Source organism: Onychostoma macrolepis, chromosome 19 (genome assembly GCF_012432095.1).
Source record: "Onychostoma macrolepis isolate SWU-2019 chromosome 19, ASM1243209v1, whole genome shotgun sequence".
Lineage (NCBI taxonomy): Eukaryota > Metazoa > Chordata > Actinopteri > Cypriniformes > Cyprinidae > Onychostoma > Onychostoma macrolepis.
The window spans coordinates 31192083-31203815 of record NC_081173.1 but is presented as its reverse complement, the minus strand read 5'-3'; the positions used below and the strand labels follow the sequence as shown (position 1 = coordinate 31203815).

Sequence of the window (11733 nt, the reverse complement as noted above, 5' to 3'; positions counted from 1 at the left end):
ATGGGTTTTCTAATGTCTGATTGTATCCACTGATAAATGATTATATTTGTTCTCTTTTAAATATATGCGTATGCTGTTTCTCCTCAGACGAGATCTCTGTGAAAACAGGTGAGGAGCACAAGTTGGATGTTCTTTCCAATGCTAACCACACAGTAAAATCCCCAGTGTTAAATCAACACTGCTCAGAGTGTATTTGGTCCCACTCCAAATAGTGTTAAAGTAACACTGAAGCAGAGTTAAAGCTAATGAGATAATTATGTGATTAATTAAGTGCTGATTGAGCATTAGTGATGAACAGCTGCTGTTAACAAACAGAATCACTGAAAGAAAATAGAAACACAAGAACTACAACTCACTTCAGCCACAGCCTTTGATAAAATCAACTGAAATAAAAGACATTAAATCTCTGAAGATCTCAGCAGAGGAGGATTAAACAACTCCACAAACAGCATCACCAGCTCCACTTATTATTGACTTTATTTCTGTCAGATGACTACAGAAGCTCTTATTGAAAATTATCAGAGGTTTAAACATTGATGCTTCATTGGTCAAAAACAATGCCACCATCATGGAGATGAGTGTTTACTTTGGTTAGGCTCTTGACACTTGACTTGATGTGTTAGTTTTTTCTTTGCAACAATGCATATGTTGTTGTAAAGGAGAAAGATCAGTGCTTTACACTGAGCACATAGTAGATGCTTCTGTGTGTTGAGACAATCATTGTGAACTGACCAGACTTTATGCTTTTTTTTTTTGGATTTTTGCAACTAACTTGCTGATGTTACAGTATGAGAAAACGTTGCAGCCAACAGTTATCGTGAACTCTTTTAAAACCATCTGCATAAAATTTTTGAACAACTGTATTGTATAGACAAACACAGACATCAAGAACCAGCATATGAATCTCAACAATGGTGACAATCAACAAAATTCTTCAAGCTGCAATGCATGCTGGGTAACACCATAGTAAAAACTCCCACCATGCACTGCAGTATAAATATTTATTGTCACCACTGTTGAGGATCATATGATAAGTCTTCATGTCTAAAAGCTTGGTCTGAAACTCCTCAACTTTTTGAAATGTTACGGTCCTACATGTTTAATACAGAGCTCAAAATTATTGTAGAAATAGGATAATTATATATCCAGCAACACATGATATTTATATATGACCTTACATATTTTCTTGGCTGCTTTTTAGTTGATGAATTTAAGTCAATAATCAAAGAGCAAGCAAGAGAAACCACTTTGTGTTGGTTAGTCAAGTCTTTGATAAGCAGAAAGTGTAATCTGCTACATCAAGCTCCTGTTTCAGCAATGTTCAAGTGTTTGCAGTGAAACACTATTGCAATTAATTAGAAGCAAAATTATTTAAAAGTTCTACAAGAGTCAAGAGCCCAACTACAGCAAACACCAACCTCCATGATGGTGGCATCATTTTTTGACCAATAAAACATCAACATCTAAACCTTAGTTAATTCTCAATAAGATCTTCTGTAGATGTCTGACAGAAATAAAGTGAGCCTGGTTATTAATGAGTGAAGCTGGTGATGCAGTTTGTGGAGTTGTTTAATCCTCCTCTGCTGAGACCTTCAGAGATTGAATGTCTTTTATTTCAGTTGATTTTATCAAAGGCTGTGGCTGAAGTCAGTTGTTGTTCTTGTGTTTCTATTTTTCTTCGGTGATTCTGCTTGTTAACAACAGCTGTTCATCACTAATGCTCAATCATCATTTAATTAATCACTTAATTATCTCATTAGCTTTAACTCTGCTTCAGTGTTACTTTAACACTATTTGGAGTGGGACCAAATACACTCTGAGCAGTGTTGATTTAACACTGGGGATTTTACTGTGTATAGGGTATATTATACTACAATACACTACAGTTTACTGTAGTAAAAACTGAAGTATACTACTATTTATTACAGTTTATCAGTTCACTATAGTTAATACTACAGTAAGCTGATAGCATTCATTAACAAAATGTTGTAAATACTATATAGTATGATACACTTTACTATAGTATGGTTCAAAAACACTGTAGTATTTACTATAAATGACTATAGTATTTTTTCATGTGGGTGGTGTTGGTGAATTATGGATATCCATAGTGAATAATAAATGTTTAGTTAAGCGGTAAAAGAGAAACTGTGTCAAGTGTTTAAAATGTTTATTGTATTTAAAGTTATATGGTTATGCGCTTGCTAATTCCTTAATGGAATTAAAACTAGGAGTTAAGATTAGGCTACAAGATGAAACAAATAAAAAGGTTTAAAGGGAGAGAAGTCATAGACATGAGCTACCAATTTGAGTGACAACCTCAACAGCCAATGAAAAAAGGGGGCGGGAATAGTGATATTTCTTCATATCATATCATCACATAATACGCAGCAAGTTTATACGAAGTTAATGCGAAGTTTTACTTTAATTTCGCAAAACGTGCAGTGGTTTACGAACTTTTAACGCCAGAATACAAAAGACCCATGCAGAACCTTTAGCATGTAAGTGTTCATGATTTAAAATATTAATCCAGTGTTTTTATTATACTAGTGGTGTTTATGTTGAACTGCGCGTGACGCAGAAGTGAGTATGTTTACGATGAAAGATGATTATGATGATAACGGTGATTATGATCTTAATTAGCACGGCTATTAATATAATTAATAGACTTTCCTACATTGAATACTCTGACGAGAGGATTTTTATTTTTTATTTTTTGCAGGAAAAAAAATATAAACTTTTTATTTGTGTCAGTTGAGTTTGATGGATCATTTTAAGTAGGCTATTACACTGAAACAATTGATTAAACCAAATATTCAGATTATAGTTTGATGTTTCTTATTATTTTTTACCATGTTCAAGATCCGAATGTGTTGGACCTTTAAATAAAATTGAAAGTGAAAGTTGTCACAGTTTGTAAACAATCACACGACGAAAGGAAATCAAGTGAAATCAGTACCCAGGTGAAAAAGAAATATATTTAAATTGTGCTTTTTCAGACACACTTAATATATTTATATTATACTGTACTAATTGCATATTAAATGTATTATTTTGGAACAACTTTAAGTATATTAAGTGTATTTCAAGATATGCTTAAGTTCAATTTTAATCTATTTGTAATATATTTAATATATTGAAATTGTGTTAAATTGGAACCACTTTAAGTATATTTAGTGCAATTTAAGTGTATTTTTAAAAATACATTTAAAATGTACTTTTAATACTTCATGAACTACAGGTAAGGTATATTTGAAGCATCGTTTTAATGTGCTTCAAGTACATTTCAATTGTATTTCAGCTTATTAGAAATGCATTAGAAGTGCACTACTAGTATATTATATATTTATTAGTATTATATTTTTCAATATATACACACACGTACACTTTGATATTTAGAAAACTTTAATGTATTATATATTGTGTACATTACAAATATTCATGAAGTACATTAAAAAAAGTATAGCAGCATATATACTTTGGTGAAAAACAAAAAAAAGCATACTATTAAATGTATTAAAAATGCACTTGAAATACAAGTATGTTTATAGTATTTTTGTATTACTACAAACATACTCAAGTACATTTTAAAACATTATACAAAAAACATAAATGAAAAAAGACTGAAATGCTATGGAAGAGCCATCTTATCCATTTGTAGAACATTTCAGTTATACCTGTATTACTGAAAAGTAAAGAATTTTACATCAATGAATAAATAAAAATTACAATGCAATTTTCTGAAGAAAAAAAAACATGTAAAGTGAATAGATGTGTGTGCAAAGATTGAAGATGATAAAGTTCAAGCAACAGAATAGGGAGGGATGGAGGGGTTTTGGAGGTGGACAAGGAGATGGTGTAGGGATGGTGATGGGAGGATGACGATGATGCCCTGGCGGCTTAGATGTGTTTGGCACATGGCACAGACCCAGAGCATCCCAGTGCTGACAACACACGGCGGAGTCGAGGGAGGGAGGAGCCAAGATGTAGATGGTGTGGCTGCCGACATCTGGGGGCCGACCGATGGAGACAGAGCTGGTGGATCCGAAGCCGCAGACTAAGGGCCAATGGAGCTGAGCGTTGTCGCAGGTTCCGGAGACCTGGGCACAGCCTAGTCAGTAGTGTCTTGCAGCTTTAGAAAAAAACCAAAACAGACACAAAAGTAGATAACAGATTTTTACATGAATGACTGAAAAGAAGCACAAATTAACCACCTGGAATGGACACTTCGCTAACGTTTTTCTTCCAAGATTGACCGAATCCCCCTCTATTAGGCCTGATTCAAAAATCTCTATAACAGAGGTGATACGATATTAAAATATACTTACTATTCCTTTGCTTGTCTCTGCACTCAGATTTCAGTTTGTCTTCTATAGCAGCTGATCTAATAAAACAACAAATGTTAATATTTCTCACACGCACACACACAAAAAAGGCAAATGATGATTGATGATTTGTTTTCTATTTAAGAATGACAGAACAATGTACCTGGTCGGAAATATAGTCAAAAACCTTACCAGTCTCAGCAGTTTCAGATGTACTGTATGCTTTTATAAGCAACCCTTCTTACAATTTAATCTTTGTTCTTATCTGTAATGAGAAATATATATATTAGAAAATAAAGGTTGTCAAGCTTGAACAAATATAGACACCAATCAACCAATACTACCACAGTTTGCTGATCAGCTCAAGACAAAGTAATTGTATGATCATAATCATGGTTTTTCAAAGATCATTAACCTCATTACAATGAAGCCAAATTGTTCAGGAAATCAGAAATATATATACTTTATGTTGCAAATAAAAGAATGTTAATGTTAACTAATTTATTTATTTATTTATTTTCTGCCAATGCATGTGTCAAAAACATGACTGGTACAGACAAATAACGTTAATTAAATACAAATCTTACCTGAAGTCACAGTGAGGTCATACACGCTCGCAGAAGCTGGTAACAATAAGAACATACCGCTTTATGCCATGGTCTGTCTGAATACTGGATTCTGATTGGCTGGCAGGTGTTGAACAGCACAGGTAGTTCCAGGTCAGTTTAATCACGTTCTATATTACTGCGCTTCCTATAAACATTGGTAACCATAGTAACATACAGTTACAGTTGAATAGTAATACAGACGAAAATAACCGTCATTTTTATCGTTCCGGTCAAATATTGCAGCGCAAATATTATTAACATCTTTAATATGTGAATGCTGGTAAATGACCATGGCATAAACGGGATAATCAACGGCTAGCTGTGCATTAAACGATTTGAATGCATCCGCTGCGCGTCGGGCGGTTCTTCGCCTCCACGTCCTGCATTCACATCGTTTAATGCACAGCTAGCCGTTGATTATCCCTTACATATTTTCTAATTAATTTCATAGTTCCCCCAAAACAATTTGAATTCTGCCATCACTCACCCTTAAGATGCTCCAAACCATCAAAGACTTTCGTTCATCTTCGAAAGAAAAGCGGAGATATTTTAATGAAATCTGAGAGATGTCCCTCCGATGAAAAGATTCATCAAAGATGTTCACGTTTCAAAAAGTTCATCGCAAAAAAACATCGCCAAAGTAATCCATATGAATTGCGTGGTTTCCTCCAAGCGCCCTAAAGAGACACGATCGCTCTATATAATATAATACTGTTTAAATTTAGACTTATATTCACATTCAAGGGACATTTGCACGCACATCATATTTGATTTACAAAGCTCTCTGCTGCGAGCTCATTATCATACGAACCAATCAGAGCCGTTCAATGGCTTTGGAACCAATCAGGTTCAGTCTGTGTTTGAATTTAAACACAAATAAAGTTTTTTTTTTTCCTCATTAAGTTGGCTTGAAAAAGCCTGTCATCCACACATTCTCAACGTCATCATCCATGGCCTGTAAATACTTCATTGGTATTAGATATGATGTTGAAATCCTTGTGGGAATTTCAGAAATGTATATTAGAAAATAAAGGCGTCAAGCTTGAACAAGTTTATACCTAGCTTATTACAATTAATGTATCATGTAATGAACAACAGCCTAATAAATCAAAGTAGCATAACCCATATTAAACAACATATTTTAAATACTGCAATGATTAATAATATTTGACAAAGGTTTGTACATTGTAAATGTAAAAAATGTTTTCAAAATATCGTACTTTTTAAATATTAAAATTATAGATACATAAATATTTAAAATATAACCATGTGTAGGCCTACTGCAATATAAAGTACATTAAAAGTTATGTAAGAGTAACATAAGTGTGTTTTCTGTAAATACACTAAAACGTCACTAAAAGTATGCTTGTTTTAGTATATTCCTTAAAAGTGTAACTAAGAATATATTTATTAACATAGTATTTCTACTATACTTTTAGAAATATAGTAATAGTGTGCTTGTGTTTAGCATATTCCTTAAAAGTGTAATTAAACATATATTTATTACCAAAGTATTTCTAGTATACTTTTTATAAACACATTAAAAGTATACTTCTGTTTAGCATATTTCTTAGAAGTATAACTAAGCATATATTTAATACAAAAGTACTTCTAGCATACTTTTTAGAAATATATTAAAATGCAATTCAGTATATTTTTAACGCACTTCAAATAAGGATGTTGGGAATACAAATGTATTATAAACATACTACTTGAATTTCAAGTATATTTTTAATACATTTAATACTACGTCTTTTTCACCTGGGTAAATAATGACAAAACTCAGAAAATCACAGAACATCAATACACTGTGATACAATATGAATATGACTCAGACAAAGGGAACTAATGAGGTAATTAATGAACAAAGATGGAAACGAATTAACTTATTACAGGGAAACTAGGTCACAGAGAGCAGAACTGAAAACTATGATTGAAAACACAGAACAGACTAGACCTGTAACAGCAGTCAGTTATATATTATTTGATTGCAAGTATTTTATCGCTGTATTAAACTATTTGTGATGTGTGTCTGTATCTGTCGTCTGTATTCTCATCAGGTTAAACTACTTAAATCTTCTTCTGCTGCTGTGCTTCGCAAATCATAGCGGTCAGTATCATTGGTTTATTATTATTATTTTAAATTTGCATTTCATTTAATTCACTCAGAGTTATTCTAGTCAATAGTTTCTCTGTTGCATCACACAGCCAAATCATTTGACTGGATGCTTGTGGATTGATGCTAGAATTTCCTCAGCACATTACATTATCACACTGACACGACTTATCTTTACAATCCGTCTATTATTAAACATTGTTTGGTCAGGGATTTTCAGGAATTCACTATAACTGCACTGACACATCTGCTGTAGCTTTGTATTGTCGTGAATGAGGTTTATTTGTGAGTTCAGAAAGACCAATAAGACACAAACTGACTTATAAGATGAACATTTCTGAACTCTGACAAAAGTAAGAATAATCAGCTGGAATTTACACGCAATCTCATACAGTAGTGTTTTTGGACACTGCATACTTTAATTTTCCCAAATAATAGATCACAGTCCAAACCAGCAACCTTAAACTTGAATCTTTACAAGCATTTCTGAAACTCTGCCATCAGTTCAGTTGTTGAATGACTTGAACATGTGATGAAACATCTTGAGCAAAAGAAAAGCTGACTAAAATAACTCTCCTAGAATATTTTATGATAGCATTGATTACAGAGAATAAACAGAGATAGCATTTTTTCTTTTGAGTATTAATACTTTGTATTGAATGTTTCTGTATTTGCAGGAACCTCCACTGTATCTGTGTCAGGAAAAAAGGGAGGTAACACTGTACTCATATGTGAATACAAGGCCAGAGAGATTTCTCATATTAGTTTAAAAGGTCGGTCAAAAAACATCCCTGTGTGTCCGACTGAAGAATGCAGTGGACGAGTATATAAACAAGGAAACTGTGACGTCGTCATCAAGGATCTGAGCTTCAGTGATGCTGGGAAATACTTTCTGCGAGTCTATTACATTAATGATCAGGCAGAGCTGGAGCGACAAATCAGGACGTACCAACTTCATATTCAGGGTAAATTCAAAACTGATCATGTGTGTTTTCTAGTTTTCCTTTAGTAACCGTGTGATATTGTATGTAACCAGCAGAGACTCTGAACAGAACTGGCTTAATATTCAGATCAGTGTGCTTTTCTGGCATTGATCGATTGACACCATTATAATGATTAATGTCTTTGTTTCTCCTCAGATGAGATTTCTGTGAAGATCGGTGAGGAGCTGAAGTTGGACGTTCTGCTGTCAATCGCTGATAAAGTGCAGCATCAGAGCAGAAGAAGCACAGAGTGGATGAAGGTCTGGAGCAGAGCTGATGGAGTTCAGAGCGAACGACTGAACATCAGAGATGGAAACCTGATCATTAATGCATTTACAGCCAATGACCCCGGAACATACAGAGCTCTGGACTCGGAAGGAAACGTCTTGATCACAGTGACAGTCACAGGTGAGAGAAGATCAATAGATATGTGGAAAATAAAGTGCACAGCTGAGGTTTATTCATCATGATTTTAACAGCAAATTGATGCTTTGTGACTAACTCTCAATATCCTCCACAGAATCAAAGAACAAACTGGACAGCACAGATGAAGACAAAACTGATGATACACACTGTAAAAAATTATTGTGATTTTAACAGTAAAAAACTGTAAAACACCACAGTAATAACCTGTTAAATGATTAAGAGTAAGTTTCCTTACTATATACAGTGAATAACTGTAATAGATCTAACCTTTGTTTTCGAGAAAGTAGCCTCAGAGTCGACACTCATAGACTGTGTCTGAAACCACTCTCTACACCCTCATTCACTAGTCCTACATTACTTCACTATATAGTCCACTAGACAGAGTGATTGAGAACATATGAGTGAATTCAGACACTGATGAACACCTGCTGTTAACAAACACAATCACTGAAGGAAAGAACAAGAAACAAAACTACAGCCACAGCCTTAAATGAAATCAACTGAAATAAAACAGCAGAGGATGATTAAACAACTCATAACCAGCTCCACTCATTACTAACCAGTTTGACTTCATTTCTGTCATATATCTACAAATTAACAGAGGTTTATATTTTATTTCAAATGTTTTGTTTTATCTCACCATTTTGGCGATCAGTGGTTGCTTTTGTTATGCTCTTGACCCTTGACTCCTTAAGGTTAGTTTTTCTTTGGCTGTTATGACTGTGTTTGTAGAGCACATTAGTTATGACAAGAAAAGCCAAGAGAGTTTGTAGTTTTGTTTAAGACTTAAAAGTGGTGGTCATCTTCTAATGACCTGGATCACTGATCTCAGCTAGTGTCAAACAATGTGGGTGATTTGTAATTAATTTAATATTGGCTATAGTAGTAATATTACTCCATAAGTTAAGCTGACAAACCATTATGAAAGAATTTAAAAACCTTTTATGCACAAAACCTTCAGAGTTACAACACCATCTAGAAACACACAGACATCAGGAATCAGCACATGAACCTCAATAATGGTGACTATTAATAATAAAAAAAACAATTAATGCTGCAAAGCATGCTGGGTGCCAGTACAAAACTCCCAGCATGCACTGCAGCATGAATAAATTATGCAGCTGAATGTTCTTAATATTTTCTTTATTTGCTTTTATTTTGGTGTTGTTTTTGTTGTTACTTTTCAGTAAACTGTTTTGTGATGTTCAGAGTTGAACCGTTTTTTAAATTTTTTAATATCGTTTTTGATAGTCACCAATTTTGAGATTCATACGCTGATTGCTGATGTCTGTGTGTGTTTAATTTCTGCCGTAGTTCAATATATTTATTTGTGCATATTCTGGTTAGAACTGTTTCACAACATTTGATTACTGTAGTAATTAATGGTGCATATCACATGTTTAACAAGAGACTTAACATGGGATAATCGGTGAATTAAACTACATCATGATGGTTTTGACATCCCAAACACCAGTGATAGATTAATTTGGTGTTTTTGCTTTAAAAACTGTGCTTAATAAACACAGCTAATTAAAAGCAACCAAACAAAAACCAACGTTAAAGAGTCACGATTCAAGATCCCAACTAAAGCACCCACTGATCGCCAATATGGTGACTTCAAATGAAAGTACAACAACTAAAATCTCAATAAGAGCTTTTGTACACATGACAGAAATAAAGTAAAAGTGGTTAGTAATAAGATGCTGTTTGTGGAGTTGTTTAATCACCCTCTTCTGAAATCTTGAGAGATTTCATGTGTTTTATTTCAGTTGATTTCATCTTGGCTTTCGCTGTAAGTTTTGTTTCTCTGCTCTTGTTTCTCGTTCCTTCAATGATTCTACTTGTTAACAGCAGGTGTTCATCAATAAACTCAATCCTAATTTAATTAGTCACTTAATTCTCTCATTAATTCGTCACTGCTTCAGTGTTACTTCAACACTCTGTAGTGTGGACACATAGAAGTGCTCTTTAAAACTGAGGATTTTGCTGTGGGATTAAAGGGGTTAAATTTGTGAGATGACAAAACATTCTGTGGAACGTCATTTTAACAGAAATATACCGTAAATTTAATTTACGGAACAAACTGTAAAAAACAGTAGATTACTGGCAACCACAGCTGCCGGTATTTCACCGTAAAATCAAGAAAATAAACAGCAAAATACTGTAAAACCTAACAGTCAACTTCCTGTTGTGTTTTGTGGGTCACCATTGTGCTGGAGAGTAGAGCCTGTGTTTAAGTCAAGGACGGAGAGAAGGACACTGATGTTATGCTGCATGTTGCTTTATTTAAAGGCAGTAACTGTGTAGTTATTGATGTAAAGAGAATCTCTTTGTTAATTTTAATCACGCATGTGTGCTGCTGTTATTTGCAAGAGTTTTGAGTTGAATTGATGACTTTGCATAAATCAGTAAAATTTTCTTCATGGACATAAACAAAATAGTTCTCAATACTCTTATGCTCACGTTACATAAACATTATAAATATTAGTTTATAAACAAATGGCAGTTGGATAATTTAAGCGTAGTCGGTTTCTGCAAATAAAATGAGTTAACTGAAAGGTTTGTGTATTAACATTGTATCAGTTAATGAGATACGGTTTTCACTGTAAATTTAAACAGTTCTGTAAATCCTAAAATGTTGCTACCGTCTTTTCACAGTAAAATTCTGGCAACCACAGCTGCCAGTATTTTTCCGTAAATTTAACAGATTTTTTTACAGTGCAGAGCAAGTTCGTAAGTAAAACTGGATGCGTTGAGAGCGTTATAAATTTAAGCAGTAAGTTTAAAAAACATTTTGAAAAATTGTGCTTTCTTCCCCTTTTCCAGCTGTAATCTATTGTATAATGAGTGCTGGACTGCTTTTGTATCCAGCTCTGCTGGTTTCTACTCTGGTTGCGCTTACCATCCAGAAACACACCAATTCCTAAAAGCAGGACGTGTTTAGCACCAAGGGGTCAAAGTGCAATGAATTTTACAGATGAAGTCATGTAGCAACATCACTGTAAGTTTGCCTTCAATGCTAAAAGATGATTCTGTCAATATATGTAATTAACTATACATATGAACGTTTGACTGTGTTGACTGGATCTGGATTTAATTAATTCTTTGGGGGGGGGTCTTTTATTTTGCATTAATGAGCTCAGTCAGTCATGCTATAAAGGGGGCGCTCTTTGCTCACTTTCTCTATACAATCCATTCACAATTTAAAGACAAGTTTTGTTTGTTATGTGGAGGACCAATGTTCATGTACAAGTGGCCAAGTTGCAGAAGTGACA

The 11733-nt window shown here is 33.9% G+C and overlaps 1 protein-coding gene across 1 annotated transcript; it reads left to right on the top strand.

Moving 5' to 3' along the window:
- The first annotated feature begins 1805 nt into the window (after positions 1–1805).
- On the top strand, positions 1806–11098 carry LOC131525915 (uncharacterized). Its single transcript, XM_058753914.1, has 5 exons — positions 1806–2501; positions 6994–7043; positions 7727–8014; positions 8189–8440; positions 8553–11098. Coding segments are annotated over exons 1-5 (663 nt in total). The 5' UTR covers positions 1806–2499; the 3' UTR covers positions 8624–11098.
- The last annotated feature ends 635 nt before the right edge of the window (positions 11099–11733 follow it).

Coding starts and splice junctions, on each gene's coding strand:
- LOC131525915 (XM_058753914.1), top strand. Junction 8,015..8,188: donor GTACCAACTTCATATTCAGG/GTAAATTCAAAA, acceptor GTTTCTCCTCAG/ATGAGATTTCTGTGAAGATC. Junction 8,441..8,552: donor GATCACAGTGACAGTCACAG/GTGAGAGAAGAT, acceptor TATCCTCCACAG/AATCAAAGAACAAACTGGAC.